This window comes from Doryrhamphus excisus, chromosome 6, assembly GCF_030265055.1.
Source record: "Doryrhamphus excisus isolate RoL2022-K1 chromosome 6, RoL_Dexc_1.0, whole genome shotgun sequence".
Lineage (NCBI taxonomy): Eukaryota > Metazoa > Chordata > Actinopteri > Syngnathiformes > Syngnathidae > Doryrhamphus > Doryrhamphus excisus.
In genome coordinates this window covers 17,681,522-17,704,357 of record NC_080471.1, presented here as the reverse complement: position 1 = coordinate 17,704,357, position 22,836 = coordinate 17,681,522, and the positions used below count along the sequence as shown (strand labels likewise).

Here is a 22,836-nt window from a genome sequence, read left to right as displayed (position 1 = left end):
CACAAGTCATATTGAAATAGTTAAACAGTAAATTATGCCTAGCAATGACATTCCATTTAGGTTTTGGAGAGACAGGGCTTTGAGGTACATTTCAGTGCATACTCGCCAAGTAGAAACAACAGATGTGACAAATAAGTGTGTTCTGTCGCAGCATCCGCACTAAATACAGTGGAACCTTGGTTAGCGTTATTAATCCATTCTAGACTCTAACCAAAAGGCTACTTTTACCTTCATTGAGGACATGATTTTTTACACGATGTGGCAGGAGGCTCAACCTCCTGTTTTGGCATGAGTTGTTCATTCCCTCGATGCTGTAATCCAAAATAGAGCCAATGAAAGGGCCAGCATTTTGATAAAATGCCCTGGACTGGTCGCCAGCCAATCACAGGGCACATATAGACAAGCAACCATTCACACTCACATATGGACAATTTGGGGTCGCCAATTAACCTAGCATGTTTTTGGAATGTGGGAGGAAACCGGAGTACCCGGAGAAAACCCACGCATGCACGGGGAGAACATGCAAACTCCACACAGAGATGGCTCAGGGTGGAATCGAACCCTGGTCCTCCTAGCTGTGAGGTCTACACGCTAACCACTAGACCGCCGTGCCGGCCAACACAAATATATTCTTGTATAAAATATGTGAGAAATTAAGGATCTACCTAGCAACCCTCGTGAGGCTAAAACAAAGAGAAAACAAATGGATGTATTAATTGCAGTGTATGAAATAGCATACATTTTTGATTTATTTCCAATTTACACTGTATAATTTTATTGTGTATTTATTGTGGTGGTCTTCTGGAAATATATTCTGCATAGTTATGATATACAGTAGATGTTTTATACCAATCACTACCCTTTATTAACTCAATTAATACAACGTGTTTTAGTGGTATGATTAAACAATGGTAGTTTAAATGTGGTAGTCAAGAATATTCAGAATGATCATTTCATATAAATTGAACCAGAACCAGTGAACCAGTGTTCTTTTCTTTTTTTCCCCCCTGTCCGGGGTCTGTTAGCAGCCCATCCCTCACCTGCCTCCTCAGCTCCTCTCCTCCGACCTCTCCCCACACATCCTACCCGAGAAGGAGAGGCGAGAGGAGGGCAGTAAACTTCACTGACGTGGAAGTAGCTTTTACGCTGACAATTTGACATCTTTCCCCTCACTATATTCAATATTTATGTGGTTGGGGGTGAAAATGGCTTTTGGGACCTGAAATGAAATTAATTTATGCCGCGCACGTGGATTTGTTTTTGTTTTGTTTTTTAAAAAAAGAAGCGAATTTGAATGTTAGCATACCTTCGCGTCTTTAGCTGAGTTTGACCATAGGGTTGCGTTCGAACTAAGAAAACCTGACCACATGAAGGACCTGATTTCTAGCTAAAAATTTTAGTTTCGGCCAGTAAACACTTGTGATGCGTCTGTGAAAGTTTCCCCTATCCGAATTGCTGTCGTTCGGACCAGGGGGAAAGTTTTAATGGATTTTTTATGTGGGACCCGCTAGGATGGACGTGGTAGATGAAACCGAAGCTTTACAGAGATTTTTTGAAGGTAAGCCGTCTCACTCGTAAATTATTGTGTTAAATCAAAACTGTTAAACAAACACTAAAAACATATTCTAATGCAAACGTTTTGTATTTTAAAACGAACTTGTTATTTTTCATAATGTCTACATTTTATTGTGTCCATGCAGCTGACTTTTTCATTATAAATCCCCAAAATGCAAGAATGCTGGAGGGTTCAAGGGTGCAGCAGCAGCAGTGCAAAAGTGCTAGTGATGGGTAACAGATCAAGTTAAACTCTTAGGAGGGAAACGAGATGGAGGAGGGTGAGCTTGAGTGTTGGAAATTGTTGGGATTCAAGTTAAGAAGATAAATGGTGTGTGTTGCAAAGGTACTGCATGGGACAGGCGCTGTGCAGGATTCTCATTTAGTTATAATTTTCTATGTGTAAAATGTTGTTGAAGTGCACTTTTGATCCCTGGAATTTGTTTGAAAACACAAATTAGTGTACAAAGGCATTTTTGTGCTGTAAATGTTTTTATTATATAGCAGGTGCACGGCACTGATGTTTTGCTTTCAACAAATATGCAAGAAAACACATTTTGTCACATAAATCTGACTTTGCCTTGGTACACATACAATCACAGCTCACTACTTAGTCAGTGTCAAGTGTCCCCCAAAAGAAGTCAAGTGCACATAAAGACACACTCTACGCTTGTGACATAATGTAAACTTATATACACAACCATCCTTGACTGTCAAGAGTTTTCTGTGTCATTTTGACAGGAATTTAGTGTGTTTACATTCTTGCTTTGGGAGTAAAAGATATGTTCTCACTCTTTGGTTTTATGTCAGCCACGCTTGCTTGCACTGAAATGTCAGCTTGGCCATGAAAAGTAAATAGTAGGCGCTTGTTTTTGATGCATTGTGCTGCACTGTGTCAGATGTTGGCTTTGAAGAATTGCTCATGATTTTGAAGATGGTGAAATGGCAAATTCTTGATATTTTTTAGATCAATTTTTTTTTTTCGTGTCAGGCTCTTGGACCTAAAAGCAATGCTGTGGTAATGATGTCCGAGCTTCTAATAAGACTTTAATTATATTGATGTCGCCTTATTTGCATAGTACCTTGGAATTGCTATGACTTGATTTAATGTTTAAATTTCAGATTTTCCAGTTAGTTTAACTGTCTAGTTACAAGTGACGCATATCTATTATCATTGTGTTTACATTTACTCAACACCTAAAATGATCCACATGCCCAAAAGGCAGGTAAGGCACAACCTGCTGTTATACAGAAACATAAGTGATATCAACATCGGGCAAAGGCCAAATATAGTACGTGAACATTTTTAAAAGGTGAGTAACGTTGGCAACTTCCCCTGAGACCATAATTTTTCATGTTTAAATAATCTATAGAGTTTGAGATATGTATTTGTCGTACACATTGTGGTCGTATATCTGAGGTTTTCCCATGCTTGTGTTGACATAACGCCTAATATACAAAAAAAACGTACTGTATTTTTGTTTAGATTTAATTTTGTAGTCGCATAAATCCTGTCAATTATTTTGCTGTATTGACTCTGTTGCTCCACTTTTGTAGCATTGTACTGTACTTTTGTTTTGCATAATACTTCAGTTAGTGGCCTTTATCCAGTAGCACACTTTGACCCATCTCAGTGATGGATCTCACTGGTAAGCTATGTTTTAATAGGATTACTGCAATATGTATACATCACCCTAATGCACAGCATGCATTCCAGGCATAGCGTCAGTGCTTGTTAAAACACAATGAGGTGAGACTGGTGTTTCTCCTCAGCGTTGGCTGTCGTTCCCTCTGCCTCCATTAGAGTAACAGTGTGCAGATAGGGTGAGGAGGTGAGACAGAGCAGACTCACAGTGCTGAGAGACTCACCCGTTGGGAGAACGCCAAGCAAATCTCCACTGGAACACCCCCTTCCTTTACCATAACTTGACCTTCTCATCTCTGACTCACTTAGACAATAAACAGTTGCTCACACTCACACAGACACACACTAAGGTTAGTGACATTTATTGCTGCTGTGTTGATTCATCTCAAGGAACAATCCCTTCTAAGTAAACTGACCAATTGATTGAAGTAGACCATCCACATGTGGATTTCATTTACAGAGTCATGACTGTTTCTAGTAGTCGTACACTGTAATTTTAGCGCAATAACCATGATCTCTGGTTCAAAAATTTTAACATTTTTCATTCTGTATTTTCTTGCTCAGAGGTTTTCAGAGTATAAGACAGATGTTCCTTGGGAGGTGCAGCAGCATGAAACAAATAAAGCAAAACAACTTTTTCAAATCTGCTTAACTATCTTTCATTATGTCAAAGAAAAAAATAAATGTCTTTTAGTTTCAGTGAGCAAACAAACGGACTCTGAAAAGAAAATGCTGCAAAGTACAGTATTTTCTTCCATACTTTTAAGCAGAAATGTACACTTACTCAATAGCATAGATACTATGTGCATTTTCACATGTACAATTAGCAAGTCTGGTATGCAGATCATCCATGTAGACTTTGTAGATGCTGAGTAAAACTAGTCTAACAAGTCTAAAAAAAAAAAGTCCCAGGGTTTAATTAAGTAAAGCATAGAATTGCTCAGGGGTGCAAGGCTTCTTTGAACTACACCATCACTTGGTCTACTTGTCTACTCTCTACTGTATGAATTGTCTGTCTGTTGTTACACAGAAATGCACTTCATGGTCAGTAATCAGTGATGTTCATATCCTTCACTTTCTCCTCAATCTGTTCATTTCTCCACCCAGAAGCACGGATGTGCCAATAGTTGAATGAAAGGTTTGCAGTTGGCATTCAAAAAAAAAAATCTCACCATGAATAATGACAACTTTTATGTTATACAGATAAAGTGTTTCACATCAGGCCAACTGATGAGCACTGACATCTATAGCGGTGTGTATATCATTGTCTTGGTCTTTATTCCAGAGAAAAAAAATATTACAGCTCATTACTTATGTCTCTGTATCAAAATTCCTATTAAGTGCCGCTGTACTCCCAAGACGATTGTGAATCATGGTTGGAAAGGTTGATTAAAAGCCAAATGCTTGCCAGTGGTCTGTGATTTACTGGTTCAGTGGTGATTTGCTTTAAGAGGAATGTATTGTTTGAGAGCACCCAGGCTTGCGGGGCTCACTTTTCATTGTTCACCTTTGTCATGAGGGCCAGTGGAGTCATCCTCAGCCAGTGAGTATATACGTAGTATGTATCCATGTGTGTGTGGTGTGTGTGTATAGGGTTGCCAAATCCCTGAAAACCAAATAAGGGACACCTTGTTGGCAGGCCTAGCTGACCCGATTGCCTCTATGGGCATGTATACAATGATTTTTTGACTACTTGAATCAAACTATACTATTTGAATATGAATGCACGCAATGCCAAAGTCTAACCTTGATGCTGGAATTTAGACTGTAGCTTTAATGCTAATGAGCTGTGTCTGGTTTGGAGCATGTTGCTCCAAGAAGCTCTACTGTGCACTTTATGTACCCTTTTTACATATAGAGTCACGTCACACTTAACGTCACTTCCTGTCCGCCCTCACTCAGTTCCCCTAGCAAAACACAAGCATGAATCTTATATAGTCTTAAATACATTTGTTCTTATTATGTCTACTATGTTGGGTAAGTATACCGTACAATCTACCTTTACAGTTGTACAAGGTATTCATTCATTCATTTTCTACCGCTTATCCTCACAAGGGTCGCGGGGGTGCTGGAGCCTATCCCAGCTGTCTTTGGGCGAGAGGCGGGGTACACCCTGGACTGGTCGCCGACCAATCACAGGGCACATATAGACAAACAACCATTCACACTCACATTCATACCTATGGACAATTTGGAGTCGCCAATTAACCTAGCATGTTTTTGGAATGTGGGAGGAAACCCACGCATGCACAGGGAAACATGCAAACTCCACACAGAGATGGCCGAGGCTGGAATTGAACACCAGTCTCCTAGCTGTGAGGCCAGGCCTGCGCGCTAACCACTCGCCCGCCGTGCAGCCCGTTGTACAAAGTAATAGATGCCATATATCACATACAACAACGTAACATTAAGGAGCGGGACACAAATGTTAGCAACGCTAGATAGCTAGGTGAGCTGCAGTTCTAACATTGCAGTCACATTTGAACTTCATGCTAGTGTAGTCGTAAAATAATAGTATAGTTGTAAAATAACAGTCGGTAGAACACAGAAAAAAACTATTCTGAACATGTTTACCTGACATGTTAAAGATTTATGGCACATAAAACCTTGTGTATGCTCCTGCACCAAGGTGCCAGCACACACTGGCTTCCTCCTCCAAAAAGCTGTTTTTAAAGCCACCAAAACAAAAGAAAACTCCTAGCATTTCGGCAGAAATTTGCTCACTACACGCTCAAACCCGATGAATCAAAAAGATCGCCTTTGGAGGAGACGGCAGAATAACTACGCAGAAGCATAATCCATCCTTACGAATACACTATTCTTCTCCAGCTCTATCTGCTGAGTGTTGTTTGTCACTGCCCCACATGGACCCCAATGCAAGTGGAGTGCAACTTTTTTTATTCAATCCTTTATTAGAAACCTCATATGTACGTGGCATTCTAAGTTGTATGGAAATATTTTTTTTTATAGTTTTTGCTTAATCTCTTCCCAAACCAAGAATTAATGAAAAAACTACATTTTCAAAAGTACATCCTAATTCGACCAAGCCTTGTTTCTCTTTTTAAAATGTTTGGTTTCCCTTGTTTTTTTTTGTGTCTGTCTTGCACTCACTCTCTTATTTGCAGTATTTCAAATATTTTTTCAAAGCTAGCTGCGTGTCTCGGCCCCAGCCTTGTCACTAATCTCCTGAGCCAGGTCCACCAGTGCGACCAGTGCTTGTGAGCGACAAGGGCTGTGTGTGGTAGCCTGGTACAGCCCTTTCTCATGACCGGGGGAATAATCCTCATTATAACACCCCCCCAAAGCAATTCACACGCACACACATACACACAATGTTTTGCACAAGGCGTGCACACGTAGCATCGCACATACACACTTTGGTCTTTGAGTGGCTCTGGAGTCTGCTGGAGAAAGTCTTCTTGCTTCATTAGTGAATCATGTGAAAACAGAGTGGATTTGTTCTTCTCATCTTCTTTTTCAGGTGTTTGCATCTCAAGGACATCAACATGCTTTGGCTACGCCCAGGTACTCTGTTTGCTTGCCTTGTGTGATTGAGTGCTCGCTGCACAAAGAGAGGCTTTCTCCTCTTGATTGTCTGTGTGTTTGTGTAGGAAACATAGAATTATCAGGAGATATAGCAGACTTGTCTAACGCTTAGTAATGTAGATTAGAAATATTTTTATATTCTGCATATTTACAGAAAATGCAGATTTTATGTCTGTTCAAATGTGTTGGTTATGGCAACTAATTCTGGTGATTAGGAGCCTTTTAATATCCTAAAACAAATACAGAAACGGATTCTTAATTTGTCTTCAAAGAAAGTACATTCTCCGAAAAAAATACATATTGTACCCGCACATGTTCAATGGCTTTGGGTTGTATCTCCATCTATACTCGACACTTGTATTCGCTTAGATACAGGTTTCCTGATTTATTTATTTTTTTGGCTTATTTGTCACACTTAAATGTTTCAGATAATCAAACAAATGTAAATATTAGTCAGTGACAACCCAACTGAACACAATTTTTTTAAATGAAACATTTTATTATTAAATGAGAAAAAAAATCCAAACAACAGGTCACAAAAGACCCCACAGCAACACCCGAAGAAGCTTAAGCTTCAATTAAGGTCAGTGTTCATGACTCCATTATAAGAAAGACAAATTGCCTGCATGGGAGAATCCCGTGACGAAAACAACTTCTGAAAAACAAAAAGAACATTAAGGCAATTTTGCGAGAAACATCTTGATCGCCAAATACCCCAGGAAGAGACAAACATTTCACTTTTTGGAAGGTGTGTGTCCCATTACATTTGGTGTAAAAGTAATGCCACATTAAAAAAAAGATCATCGTGCCAACGGTAAAATATGGTGGTGGTAGTGTGATGGTCTGCGGCTGTTTTGCTGCTTTGGGACCTGGAAGACTTGCTGTGATAAATGGAACTGCAGACTCTGCTGTATACCAAACTATCCTGTAGGAGAATGTCCGGCCATCTGTTTGTGACAAACAACTTGGGTTCTACAGCAGGACAATGATCCCAAACACACCAGCAAGTCCACCTCTGAATGGCGGATGAAAAACAAAATGAAGACTTTGAAGTGGCCTAGTCAAACTCCTGACCTGAATCCTTTTGAGATGCTGTGGCATGACCTTAAAAAGGAGGTTAATGCTGGAAAACCAATGTGGCTGAATTACAACAATTCTGAAAAGATGAGTGGGCCAAAAGAAACTCCTTGCAAGTTTTAACGCTTGGTTGCAATTCTTGCTGCTAAGGGTGGCCCAACCAGTTATTAGGCCTGGGGTTTTCACTCAGGGACCTGTAGGTTTTATTTTTTTTTCTCCCACTTCTGAATAAAAAGTTGCATTTTGTGTTCAGTTGTGTTATCGTTGACTAATAATTTCATTTATTTGATTATCTGAATCATTTAAGTGTGACAAACGTGCAAAAAAAAAAATCAGGAAGTGGGGAAACCCTTTTTGACGCCATTGTTTACTTTGTTTACACTTTATCCTGGAAATGTCATTAATAGTTATCAAGGTCTCCAATAATTAAGTAGACTATTTAGGTTTAGTTTGTATTTTGAAGGACCTAATTGGGCTCCTGTATCTTTAATTCTGTGTATTTGACAAACACTTGAAACTAGCTAAGTGATTGTTTTTGTTTGCTGATTTTAAAGCTTAAATGACATGTGTGTGTATGAAAACGAAATAGGACTGGTACCGTATCGTCATTGCAAGTTGCATGTTGGCACCCTGTGTGTGGACTAGGGCTGCAACTTTTTTGAAATCTGGCCTCAAAACTTGCAACAAAGTGGACACAAGTTCATATAGTGTATGATTGATTACTGGAATTACAACAGGGAAACAGTGTGGATTATGTTGACGTGGCTTAGAGAAAGGCCTTCTCCAACAGCTAGCAAGAATGACCCAAGCCAGGTACCACTGCTTGCTGCTTTTGAGGGAGATGGAGGTGGCTCCACAACAAATGGAAGCATGGTTGTAGCGGCTAGACCTTGACTCAAATTCCATCTGTTCTATCATCTTACATAATACAAAATGCCCCACTTGACAAAAATGCCCCACTTTGGACACCCCTTGTCTCCTCATTGAGTATATTCATTCTACGATGATGGCTGATCTCGCATTGAAGTGAAGGTCTCGCGAGGTATGCTGAAGTCTCCTATGAAGTCATCCATCCATCCATTCAAACATTCACAGTAGTATTCACAGAATTGTGAATGTATTGCCTCGGGGGTGTTTGACTGCTGAGGTTCCACCACATATTGTACAAAAAGAGGAAGGAAAATAGGAATGTGTGTCTATGATCTTATATACACACACACTCTAAATGTTTGTGTGTAATTTAGATTAATGCTCTGCTGACAGCCAGGCTTTGAAAAACTGTCATAACACACACACACACACACACACACACACACAGTCATCCACATATACATCCACACCCACCCCCTCCATTCAATGAAAAGACCAGTCTGTATCGAAGTGAGTCTGACAATAATTTCACTGTTTCTTGCTGGACACAGCTGGACTGAGAATAAACACAGAGCAGTGGCAAACTCACGCATACATTGCATCTTTTCAACTTTACTCATTGGGGGATTGGAGTTAGACGCTCATGAAATCATGTTGTCCATCAAGTCTTACTGTTAATAAATATTAGTTGGTGAAGAATTAGGCAGAATCGAACAATGTGGAAGGACTGTTCTGTGGTCTTGGTTGTGTGTCCGCAGCATGGTGGCGTATGTGGTTAGCACATCTGTCTCATAGCCAGGTTGAACCCCCTTTTTGAAGATTGTCCATAGGTGTGAATGTCAGTGTCTACTGTTTATGTGCCTTGTGATTGAGTGATGCCCACTCTGCCTTTCACCCAAAGCATCCTGGCTAGATCGGGTTGCCACGGCAATTACAGAAACACTATTCTCCCTATTATAAGCCATTGCTGTATGAGACTGTAGTTTTTTTTCTTCAGTTTTTTTCTTCAGATAAGTAGATTTGCAGTAGTTGCATAATGTATGGTTGTTACAAAACACAACACGCAAGTTTGTTTCAGAGTACTGTTAGTTTATTTGTGTCATTGCAGAAAGTGTTCAGCGTCAACACTATGGATTTGCAGTGAATTCATTTTGATATATCTAAACGCATGGACTAATTACAAAGCAGTTAATTACATACCTTTGTCAATTACACTTGCCACAGTCCTCATCATTGTGACATGTTTAATGACAGCTAAATAGTAGCTTTTGGAGACATCCTCAGTTCTTCCACTCTGGACTTGAGCATGAATGTGAACGTAAAGATAGCGACAACTCAAGTCCTGTTTCATCCTCCCTTTGCAGTTGTCCTTTGTTTCTCATTTCTTATCATTCCATCCTTGGACGTCGTCGTACTTGTATGTTGACTTCCTTGCCCCCATTCTCATCCCTACCCTCCATCCATCCATCCAGCCTCTCCTCTCCCTTCAGCATTTCGTTATCAGGCCTGCCACTTTAGATTTACGGCTGTTGTGGGTGGGGTGCACATCTGGAACTTATTTCAAGGGGAACCATACTGCTTTTCTCCAGCTGCACTGGCACGCATTAGAAAGAGACATTTACCATCTGCTTCCATCCACTGACGACAGTGTAAACATGTTAAAGGTTGCTGAGGACATTGCAATGTGAAGATTGATGCGGCACAATAAAATGCAGAGTGTCTCTAATCTTGTTACATACATGTGGTCTGGCTTTTGACGGCTGGTTTGAGCTTAACTCTAACTTAAACATTACTGTTCTGTTGTTGAGAGGTATTTTTTATCTTGAATTCAAACAAGAAGAACAGAATTTGTGGAGGATATAATGAGGAATAAATAGCATTTTTCTGATGTTAACACACAAATTCCATGCAACTCCTCCCAAGGAAATGCTTTATCTATCATAAAATGTGTGTGTACGAAAAGGAAAATGGAATCTCGGTTGTTGCCCATCCAGTGTATACCAGGTCACACACACACATGCAGTCAAGCTAAACTCCCAAATGCTTTTTCACAGAATGAAAATAGCATCATAAATCCTCACTCTGGCTCTCATATTTAGCCTATACCTGAATGTTTCTGTGTGCAGTTGATGTAAATATAGGAATAAGCTTGTTTTAAAGATTTAGTGAGGTCATGTGTTCAGGATTTGGGAGGCTTTGGCTCACAAAGGGTGAAAAAAAAGAACCTGAACTCAGGGGGAGCATGGAATTATTAGGTGACATGATATAGTATGTTTTTTACGGTATAAGATATTTAAGGAAATGCGAATGCAGTCAAGTAGTAGTAGCAGTGTAACCGTTGGTAAACGTTACTACTAACATAGTTAGACAGTTGGTCATGCATGTAATCTTTAACTTTTTCTTTCCCAGTAAGCAAATCATCGCTTTTCTTTTACAGACACACAATTATCCATTTTGAAAAACATGGAACATGCAACGTAATCAATTAATTTGTGATTTGCAGGAAAATAAACAGGGTTCCTTATTATATACAGTGAGATTATGTGGAAACTGGAGTGTGTATGGACTTGCTGAAACATTCCTGTTATTAATTGCCAGATGCTCTCTGTCTTCCCTGTCTGACCCCCTCCCCCTTTATCCCAGGTCATGATATTACCAGTTCTCTGGAGCCAGCCAACATCGACACCAGTATCCTGGAAGAGTACATCAGCAAGGAGGACGATAGCACTGACATGTCAGTAGAGACTACACACCAACCCTGCAACGTCAAAACAACACACGCTGCCGATGCAGATCATGTTGTTACAAAGGAATTTGTTTTTTCTGATAAGGCTAATCCCCAACCCCCCTTGTTTTTTCTTCTCTTCCGTCTCCCAGCTGCTTCTCAGAGGTCCACAGCACCCCAGGACCAAATTACTCATCTCCCCAAGCAGGAGTGTCTTCCTCAGGGGGGTTGGTGTGTGGAGTGAGCCCTCCTATTCCCCTTCGCCAGGGAGCCCCTCCGCCTGGACCCCCTAATTGTCCAAACGCGTACCCTCCAGGTCCATCCCTGAGCCTCCGACATAGCTACCCCTGCCTGGGTCAGCAGCAGCACCACCAGCAACAGGCTCACGTCAAGCCTGAGCACAGAGGCCATTACGTCCCTGGGTGAGCACACTGGAGATGAGTGGAGTCAAAAGCAGACACTTGTTAAGTCAAAAGTCAAGGGTAATGATGCAGGACTTTGCCTTAGTACTGTAGCAATTCATGCATAAGCTTATTTTATACAAATAACAGATATACAGATCAGTCTACCAAAAGGAACCCACAATCTTATACAAAAAAACGGAAAAGCTTGCCGGTCTAGAGTACAGTGTGTCTGTTCTTTTTCTTTCTTTAGAACGCTACCTGAGTCTCCCCCAGACTCAAGCTCAGAGCCGTACTCTCCTCAGCAGGTGAATGGTGAGTCAACACAATCATCTTTAATGGCCAGTTACAAAACAGAAACTAGTAAGACAGAAAACACAAACAATGTGTCTATTCATGCTTGCTTTGCCAGGAAAAGGACTAATGAAAGTTTTGTACATAATGTAAAGCAAAGTGCACTGACACTGTACTGATATAAATATTAATGAGTTATATGGGATACAACCCAATATTTACAGCAGAATATATTCAGAATTTATAATCTATAAAAGTAGCATTGTTTATCTCCTAATTGATTATATGATTGTAAGAAGGCATGGCAAGAATGCATATAATACTCGGAAATGCCGATGTTTTTCACACAGGAAAACCCTGAGGTTCACACTAAAATCAATAAATGTGTTACTCATCACTTTACTGTATTCAGCAGAGCTTAAAGACAAAGACAAAAATTTAGTGCAACTAAATCGATATTCAAGACACTAGACACAGGCTCTGTCATTGATTAAGCCAGAAGAAGCATAAACTTTCAAAGCTTTATTTTAAGTGTTTCCTCACAGAGTGAAGATTTTATTGTTTCAAAGTGATTAGAAACAACAATATATCATAACATCAATACCAAAAGTCAGTGTGCCACTATTTCTGGGAATACACCATTACACGTCTTGCTCATAGCAGAGTGGGAAAGAAGGACAAAGTAAGAAGCCAAAAGCTTACCATGTCCACACGGAATGAGAGGAGAAGCTTTTTTTCACTTTATCATGTCGGACATGCCATGGATAACTGACACTGTGGCCAAGAAACAAACTACAAAATGGGGATAATCGACTGTTGAGATTAAATTCATATAATGTTCACGTCAGAATGACAGTCTGAGTTACTGTGTCACTGTGCTTCCTAATCAATAAATCACTTATTTGAATTCATTCATTAAACATTGTCTTTTAGATCCCAACATGATAAGGACCATGACACCGGAAAACATGTGTCACATGACACCAACGCCACCCCTTCCACCACATGGCCACTATCCCAGCATGCACCGGGACATGTACCTGAAGCCTGAGCCAATAATATCCCAGTATCCCATCGGTCCAGCCACAAGTGCAGGTGGAGACCTGCAGCAGACACAGATGCTCCACCAGCTCCTGCAGCATCCGCAGGGGCAGGAGTGAGTGACGATGAAAAGACGTTTTGTTCCCTCGCTGTATGATTGGATGTCATTTATGTTTCTATTTGCTTCAACAGCGGGATTCCTGTTCACCAAGCCAAAAAGAGGAAGCACTCCGACTCACCAAACAGCACCCTCAATTCCCAAATCCTCACAGGTATCATCAAACAAGAACCAGGTAGGCAGGCATCCTTCTGTCTTCCTCACCTCTACCCATTAACTCGCCCATTCTTCATTTTTAACTCTGCACAAAGACAAAACAGTGTAGTTTGAGCAGTCCACTGGTTTTAGCATCTGTGCTTAAATCCTTATTTTATTGGTTTATTACAGGCTTGATGCAGGATGCAGACAATGGCTACTTGGACCCCAACTATCAGTGCATCAAGTGGCAACCTCACCAGCAGAACAAGTGGACGCCACTTTATGACGCAAACTGCAAAGAGCTGTGGGTGGAACGTGTTTTGGCAAATCTTTTTTTAAGGCCCACTGTAAAAACTAAAGGCAGTTCCCCAAGAGCTAAAAATGAAAGGAGTAATAATTGTTTGGGAAGTTAATTCAACCACAGAATTGATGTGGAAAGGTTGCAGAGGTTTACAATATAAATTCCTCAGAGGTGAGCTGTGAGGGGGAGTGATCAAGTCCAGGGTTTCGGCTAAGAAAATCTAGGTGAGGAGGAGGAGGGTGAAGGGAGAAAAGAATGCGCATGTACGTAGTCAATGTTGGAAACATAGAGTAATGAGTAAAGATGACTTCACCAGACCTTTCAATAGGAAACGTCAACACAAGGGAAAAGATGTCGGACGTAGTTTAAGGATTGACAATACAGTGGGATCTCATTATTTTTAAATAATAAAATAACCGAGTGGTTAGTGCGCAGGTCTCACAGCTAGGAGACCCGAGTTCAATTCCACCCTCGGCCATCTCTGTGTGGAGTTTGCATGTTTCCTCCCACATTCCAAAAACATGCTAAGTTAATTGGCGACTCCAGATTGTCCATAGGTATGAATGTGAGTGTGAATGGTTGTTTGTCTATATGTGCCCTGTGATTGGCTGGTGACTAGTCCAGGGTGTACCCGCCGTTTGCCCAGAGACAGCCGGGATAGGCTCCAGCACCCCCCGCGACCCTCGTGAGGATAAGCGGTAGAAAATGAATGAATGAATGAATTAAATGATTTTTAATTGAATGAACACTTTAACATTCTTAATGGTCATGTAAGTGTGGAGTAAATTAAGTTAGTCGTTTGAGTCAGAATCAGGAAGTCAATTGAAACTAGTAAAATGTGCGCAGTGACAATAACATGCTGTTTATTTACAAAGACGTTCAGTTCAACATTGTTCGAAAAATGAATGTGTTCAACAAACGAGGTCTTTTGAACTTGTTCATGCACAACACTGTCGATAATACAATATGTCTCCATTAAATGCCACCTTCTCTTGTCTTTAGTCCCATGCCAACCTACCGGGTCGATGCTGACAAAGGCTTCAACTTCTCCTTGGCTGATGATGCATTTGTATGCCAGAAGAAGAACCACTTCCAGGTGACAGTATACGTAGGCATGCTGGGGGATCCCAAGTATGTCAAGACAAGTGAAGGCCTGCAGCCCATCGACTGCTTCTATCTCAAACTCAACGGAGTAAAAGTGAGGGACCGTAGGGATTGATGATGTCCTGTCACGGGGGCCCCCACAGTATGTTTATTTAGTGTGTTGTTGTGGTCGTTTTGGATTGCAAGGTGGAGGCCATGAACCAGTCCATCAGTGTGGAGCAGTCGCAGTCGGATCGCAGCAAGAGACCTTTCAAGCCAGTTTTGTGAGTGTGGAACTTTTTGCATTAACAATGATCAATTATCAAGTCATTAAATTCAACGCATAACATTGACAGAGATAATAAATAATGTGTCCCAATATGATGTCTTCATGAATTTCCTCTCCCTCCAGGGTCACGTTGCCCCCAGAGCAGGTCACAAAGGTCACAGTGGGGCGACTCCACTTTAGTGAAACCACAGCAAACAACATGAGAAAGAAGGGCAAACCCAACCCTGACCAGAGGTGAAACACGTGCACACACATGGCAATTTAGTTCTGCATTCATGCTAATTGAAGCTTCTGATTTTGTCCTGGCAGGTATTTCATGCTGGTGGTGGCGCTGCACGCTCAGTCCCACAGTCAGAGCTACACTGTGGCTGCTCATGTGTCTGAGAGGATCATCGTCAGGGTAACGTCCAGCCATGTCTGTCTGCCTCCTACAGCAATCTTATCAGTTGCGAATGTTACACCTTTCTCCTGTCTTTCTGTCTTTGACGGTTTCTCTCTTAGACAAATAAATAAACAACATTTAATACCAAATTTCAATTAATTATATAGTTATATATGATTTGTGTATATGGACACAAGTATTGGGGTCACCAATAAGAAAACATGAGATCATCCTAGATGATGTGATTGAGGTTCTTCTTCATGAACAGAAAGGGTTCTTCCCCAAACTATCCCCACAAAGATTGAAGCATAGGATTGTCTTGGGAAGATTCAGAGGAAGGCCCTGATTGGTTAACCTGTTGATTATTAGCCGTGTGCCAATACTTGTGTGCATATTTTGACTTTGATTTTAAAAGCTGCAACAGCGTCTTTGCACTTCTTCCATGTCTGGCGGTCACAGGCATCCAACCCAGGCCAGTTTGAAAGTGACAACGAGGTGCTGTGGCAGAGAGGCCAATTACCCGATTCAGTGTACCATCACGGGAGAGTTGGCGTCAACACAGACCGGCCCGACGAGGCCCTCGTTGTCCATGGCAACGTCAAAGTCATGGGCTCCCTGGTGCATCCGTCTGACATCCGAGCCAAAGAGAATGTGCAAGAGGTTAGGATGTGTGTGTTTGCCATCATGTCATTCAAACGATAGCCACTCTTCATCATTCTTGATTTAGTCATCTTCATCTGTTTTGGTCATATTGGCATCTGCTTGTGTGTCATTCATTTGTGTGGTGCATGTAGGTGGACACCACAGACAATTTGAAACGGATTTCTCAGATGAGGCTGGTCCATTATCAATATAAGCCTGAGTTTGCTGCCACCGTCGGCATAGAGAACACCGCAGAGACTGGTAACAGACATGTGTCACTCATCTCATCTTGCCACTTTCTTGATATCACTTTTACTGTCCTAATTTCTCTTTTGTGTTCATCCACATTGGAGATGCGTACATAACTTTATGTCACACTGTTCTCCAGGAGTGATCGCTCAGGAGGTCCAGCAAATCTTACCTGAAGCAGTCAAGGAGGGGGGAGATGTGGTGTGCGCCAACGGTGAAACCATTCCTAACCTTTTGGTCGTTAACAAGGTAACCAACACAAATGATTTTTGTTTTTCATATTATTACCATACTGATATAAGATGTTGTTATTGTCCTTGAATAAAGTCTGAAAAAGATGTATTGCCTTATATTTGGGATCTAGAGATTTGTATATGAAGACCAGCATGTGGCACTAAACAGCGACTCTCTGGAAAAAGTGTCTCAAAGAACAGAGGAGAAGTAAAAGACAGGAAGCAGAACTGGAGGTAGCAGACATGCGGATGCTTAGGTTCTCATTGGGAGTGACCTGGATGGATAGGATCAGGAACGAGTACATCAGAGGGACATTACATATTAGAGGCCTTGGAGATAAAGTCAGAGAGGCCAGACTGAGATGGTTGCGACATGACCAGAGGGGTGATAGTGAATATATTGGTAGAAGGATGCTGTGTTTAGAGCTGCCAGGTAGGAGGTGGAGACGAAGGCCAAAGAGGAGGTTTATGGATGTAGTGAAGGAGGACGATCCTGAAAGGAAAATGCCGAAAGAGAAAGAAGAAGAGGAAAAATTATGATCTTAATTTTAAGATAACTGTGATTATTGCAGTCAACAAGTTGTTGTTTCACTGTTATTGAAAACAATATTTCAAAAAAAAAACATGAACCACCAACTGCTGAGGGACAAGACACAGTGTAGAAAAACACCCATAAATGCTGATGATTGTAAACAATTATAAAATCCTAATAATATTCTGCATGCTCACTGAAGGAGCGTATCTTCATGGAGAATGTGGGAGCAGTAAAAGAACTGTGCAAGCTGACCGACAACCTGGAGACTCGAATTGACGAACTGGAGCGCTGGAGCCGCAAACTGGCCAAGCTGCGTCGCCTTGACAGCATGAAGAGCACAGTGAGTGGAGGCACTGTCAGGTAAGGGCAGAATAGTTGCATGGAGGAGTTTTTATTATGATGTGTTTAAGAATACAACATTTTATCAGCCGTGTGTCTTTATCTCTGCAGCCAGTCAGGAAGTTATTTTAGCAGGACAGGAAGTGGACCACTGAAGAAGAAGACAGTCAAACCTGGGGGCAAGGTATGCTGTGATGTGAACTCATTTATTGTGTGCCATGCAAACAATATAGTACATGAGGGCGAACAGCAGCATGTTTATTTTTCTGTATGTGTCCTGTCACAGAGCTCACTTTCAGACCAAGGCTGTATCAGTCAGAGGTTCATGCAGGGGACCATTCTGGCCCTCGTCATTGTCATGACTTTCAGGTTAGACAATGTCATGTGGATTATATGCAGTTTATATCCAAATGTGACATGACATGATGTGATATGTGATGTGTATTGGCCGATTTCAGTCCTGACGGATCGAAATTGGCCAATAAAATCCCTAATTAATATTGATTTTTTACATTTTCATGACTTTTTTCCACCTTCCACAGTGTCATTTCCATGTCCATTCTTTATGTACTGACGCTTCACCATCGAGGAGATGTCATAGAGAAAGATGGGTATGTCCTGCGTTTGAGAAACAAACTTTCCGGTGCAAATTCTCTTCTCTTTTTAATCGTTTTTCTCCTTACTGCATGAACTGTGCTGTAGCTTTGTTCACCCGTGTGGTCTCTACATCTCTTGGATGCCCTTCATCACTGCCACTGTTACTTTCTGTCCATCTGCATGTTCTTGGTAGGACACATGCCTCTCTTTCCTGCTATTTCTCTGACTTTCTGAGCTATCTTTTTAATCACATCTTTGATTGCCACGTGGTTCTTCAAACTGTTGTTATGATGAACCCAAGTTTGGTTTAAAGTGTTGTCTCATTTAATGTGAATGGTGCAGGTCCAGAGCTGCATTGGGATCCTCACACAAGAGTCCATTTGCTCCATTGCCCACAACTCCTGCACCAGGTAAACAATATTTGAAAATAAATATTTGTTTTGAAAATACTCAACACTGTAATTTAAATGGTGTCATTGACAGCTTGCTGCTCAACCCCAACCTTGAATAACCAATCATCTACAATTGTGACATTAAATACCAACCAATCTACAGCAGGTAAGCAAGCCATATAACAAATATTTTCCCATAAACACACACTAGACACAACAATGAGATTGCTAACATAATTTCCTCAGATAACCTGGTTCCCACACCAGGGACCATTAATAAGAAGGCCAAGTCCAGAATAATGGACAAGGATGGACGCAACAGAAACCGCCTCAGTCACACGTCAGCTCCACTGTACTTTGCCAAATCCAAAAGGCCTCCATCGACAGATCTGGATGGGGCGGAAACACCCAATCGTCTCCCTGGTGGTCAGCAGCCAACACCACGCAGACAGCGAAGTATATATTTAAAAGGTAAATGGACATGCATATCACGGTAGACACAAGCCCAGCAAGCAAACAAAGTCATAAACAAAGCTATACATCACAATGCTGGGAGTGCGGACACTCTCATCGCAGCTTTTCTCACCTTTCACAACAGGAAGATCAACTCCATCTCTGACTCGTCTTCATATTGTGGAGACAGACCAAGAAATCACAACACAACATTGCAAACCCTCCAAGAGCTGCAGGTGCAGACATACAAATCATTTTAGTGTTATTATTATAACCATGAGTTATTTCTGTGTTTTGAGAGTTCCAATGGAGATCTTGTGTAGTGATGCTGCTTTTTTTTCCCTGTGTCGACTCTAGCTACACAATATCTCTGCAGGGAAACACAAATTCTTCGCTCTCGCAACTTACTTTGCACATGATGTGAGTATATCAACAAATCCTACAATATACAAAGCCACTGTATAAGTATCTGTTGTCTGATAGAAATGACCTTTATTATAAAAATATCACCTTAAATTGGTTGGCCGCTAGCTTGTTAATTAGCATTATCTGCATATATGTGCTGTGTTTTTTGTAGACATAAAGCAATATAGTGATGAATACAGTATGCATGGTATGGTATAGTGGGTATGGTTTCCAGCATATTTAACGAGTTACATTAATGAACATTACTTTGTTACATTTGCACAATTCATCATGTCGTAAGACCTGCATGTTACCTACCGTATGTGGAGCCTGGTCACAATCACATTGTTCATGTGCGTGGACAGGCAATCATCACTTCTGCACATGATTTGTGATATAATGTGATCATTTTTATCATTTTGCTTTTTCAAGCATCCACTTTTCCTTTTAGCACAGGGGGGCAAAATGTAGACCAGGGATGACTTGCTTCCGTGGCTTGCGACCCTCTGCGTATATTAAAAATCCAGCACAATAAAACAAGAAAAGTAACAAACACAACCAACAAAATGGCAAAAGACAAGCAATTTTATGAGAATAAAGTAGTATAGTATAACAGTATAACAATCAAGTCATTGGCCTCTAATTTCGTAGACCAAGCGTGGCGTAGCGTGTGGCTAGCATGAGCAGCGCAGTCTGTGGCGCAGCAGACATTGATTTTAATCAATCAATGAATGCCTCTCAGGGAGGGGGAGGGGCGATCTGGCGGACATTCAGCACAGCCACAGAGATAAGCGATGAGCGGAGCTGTCTTTTTCCACACTTCTAAAATGTTGCTTTCTGGGGACAAGTCATTTATTTAGGGGGGATTCCATGCTATTTAAAGAGTTCTCCTTCCTCATATCACTCAACATGACCAGTATATCTCATGTTATACCTGGTTCCTGGGTCTCGTCCACATTCTCGTCCTTCTTTTTCTTCATTTACAAACTCGTACAACATTTTATTTGATGCAGTATGAAACAAGAGAAGATAGGTGGCTAATACTGAGTCAGTCGTCAGCTGCCACTAACTGAAAGGACGTCTTTGTAGTAACCCTGACAAAGAAACTGTATATCATGTAAACGAGGCACTGATGGAGAAGGCGTTAGTTCAATAGGAATTGTGAGCACTTTTGACTTTTAACGAAGAATTATCCACAAACAAAAATACCATTGGTAACAAACTTGATAAAATCATTTTCATAATTTCATAATTTCAGGTCCACAGACAGTGTGTGGGTTCAACAATGTACAACCACCAAAGGACGTCTATGTCCAAATCATACTGAAACGGAACTGTATGGTGAACAAAGAACGTCAACAAAGGTACACTGTAAAATCAAAACAAAATTTGTTTTCTGCAATTACAATTGTGATCTGCATATTATTTTGCTTTTTCACTGACTGTTGGCTTTCTTCTTAAAGGGGACTGATCACCTGTGGTCCTTGCCTCTGCTGTCCTTCCAGGACATCACCTATCACTTTCGGGTTTCCTCCTCTGTAAGTACTCTTAACTTCCATTCATTTTCTATGCCACTTATCCTCACTAGAGTCACAGGGGGTTGCCAGAGCCTATCCCAGCTGACTGTATATGTGCCCTGTGATTGGCTGGCGACCAGTCCATGGTGTACCCTGCCTCTCACCCGGAGTCAGTTGGATTAGGCTGCAGCATACCCATGCGACCTTAGTGAGGATAAGAAAATGGAAGAATGGTTTGAAAAATATGTTTTTTTTTGTATTCATTTGTATTTTTGTACCCCACCGACAGAATGAAATGAGTTGCACCACTGAGAAAGAAACATCCTCCTTCTCAGACTACCACTTTGTCATTGCAAGCAGCTGCATGTGAGAAGAGTGCCTCCCCTGTGCCTTTACAGCAAGCCACATCCTCTCCTTTCGGGGTGATGTGCACTTTAATGTGCATTATGTGTCCTTATCATACATTATTTTCAAAGTAAGTGATGTCAAACTATATGCTATCTTTAAGACATCTGTTTTTGCTGTGGTCCACACTGTTGTTTGTCACTGAACATTTTTTTTGATCACTGTAAACTGTGTTGAGTTGAATGCCATTGTGAAATAATGTTTGTGACTTGACATTACTCATGAAGAAATAGGCCCATCATATTATACAATCTACTGTCACTTCAAAACATGAACCCAATCATACACTGGAGTCAAGTTCATTGTTGCAGGTACTCAATGGTCCACACTGGTACTTTCTTGGCCTCTACTGCAACACAGCATATGCCGATTGTGGGGTTTTTCATGGAAATCGCTCGATACTGCTCTGTGGCCGATCGATCAGAGCATCCCTGTTACAAATACAATACTACATATTCCTGTGGCGGGGGCCAAGTCATGTGCATTTCTACAGATTTACAGACTGGATGAATAAACAAGTAATAACTGGAAATCCCATAAGGGAATATAATGCATTATGTCCAACACTGACAATATTTCAAGAAAACACTGGAATAGCTTACACTGTATTTTGCTTATGCTGGTAAGGTGAATGAGAAAGTTGCTTTTCCAATCATTTGCTCCCTAATTATCCATTGCAACTCATTGCTGCCTCACCTTGAAACTCACTTTTTAAAATAATGAATCATAAAGCTGCAAGGGAGTTTCATTTCACACTCCAGACTTGTGAATAACAACACTGTTTGAAAGATTTGTCCTCCAATGTTATAATAAATAATATGCAGTCATGTCATGATTTTAATATACAGCATGTGATGTATTGTTGAATATACTGTTAGTTTTTTGATTTCTTGTCTTGTTCTCAGTTGTATTTTTGTTGCCCATACATATGTTTCACAATTTCATTACATAGGAAAGACAGCCATCAGAAAAAAATGTATATAAAATATCATAATAAGACTCAAAGCTGCTTTACCATAACTGTTACATACAGGCTGCATAGTATTCTTGCTTATTTATTTATAATGCACCTACTAACATAAATTGAACCACCGTCGCACTTTTCACACTGTATATGTGTGTATATATACATATATAAATATATGCACACACACACATAGATAAATATATATGTATGTATGTATACATATAAACCCTTTCTGCTCTGTCCATCTGCTTCACATCCTCTGGTAGAACTGTATAGAAATATACTTACATATAGTAATTACATAGTTGTGTAGCAGCATTGTGTTTTAAGCTGATGCTCGTTTTTATCCTGTTGTTTTTATAGCTTGTGTTTTTGTATCAATAATATATTAACATTTAGCTACTCATGAAAAGTGTATGAAGTATGAAAACATTCTGTTCATTTCTAAAATATGAAGTCAAAATACCATAACATTCATGCTTGAATTTCACTACATTTAATTTGGAGTCCACTTTGTCCTCACACTTCCAGAGGTGTAATACTGTATAAAAACAATTAAGTCATTAAATAAATAAGTGTGGTGCAAGAAGGATGTGTGTCTTTATTTTGGCCAGCAGGTGACAGCAAAGGAAAGTAAC

General features: G+C 40.6%; 1 protein-coding gene across 5 annotated transcripts; it reads left to right on the top strand.

The window, feature by feature from the left end:
- Window positions 1-1,062: 1,062 nt before the first annotated feature.
- Window positions 1,063-22,762, top strand: myrf (myelin regulatory factor). 5 transcript variants are annotated; one of them, XM_058075946.1, is made up of 28 exons: window positions 1,063-1,558; window positions 6,681-6,724; window positions 11,336-11,426; window positions 11,570-11,839; window positions 12,072-12,133; window positions 13,046-13,268; window positions 13,346-13,446; window positions 13,599-13,713; window positions 14,713-14,909; window positions 14,993-15,077; window positions 15,206-15,316; window positions 15,392-15,497; window positions 15,924-16,124; window positions 16,259-16,367; window positions 16,495-16,604; window positions 17,323-17,483; window positions 17,574-17,646; window positions 17,749-17,831; window positions 18,005-18,073; window positions 18,165-18,248; window positions 18,402-18,469; window positions 18,543-18,617; window positions 18,698-18,922; window positions 19,050-19,140; window positions 19,262-19,324; window positions 20,568-20,673; window positions 20,773-20,847; window positions 21,116-22,762. In XM_058075946.1, exons 2-28 carry the CDS (start codon window positions 6,706-6,708, stop codon window positions 21,194-21,196), a joined length of 3,054 nt encoding a protein of 1,017 aa, XP_057931929.1. In that variant the 5' UTR covers window positions 1,063-1,558; window positions 6,681-6,705; the 3' UTR covers window positions 21,197-22,762. The 5 variants fall into 5 exon arrangements, with proteins under 5 accessions (XP_057931929.1, XP_057931927.1, XP_057931928.1 ...); XM_058075944.1 differs by lacking the exon at window positions 6,681-6,724 and having other exon boundaries at window positions 13,346-13,425; XM_058075945.1 differs by lacking the exon at window positions 6,681-6,724 and having other exon boundaries at window positions 14,713-14,908; window positions 15,001-15,077; window positions 15,392-15,482; window positions 21,116-22,761.
- Window positions 22,763-22,836: the final 74 nt, after the last annotated feature.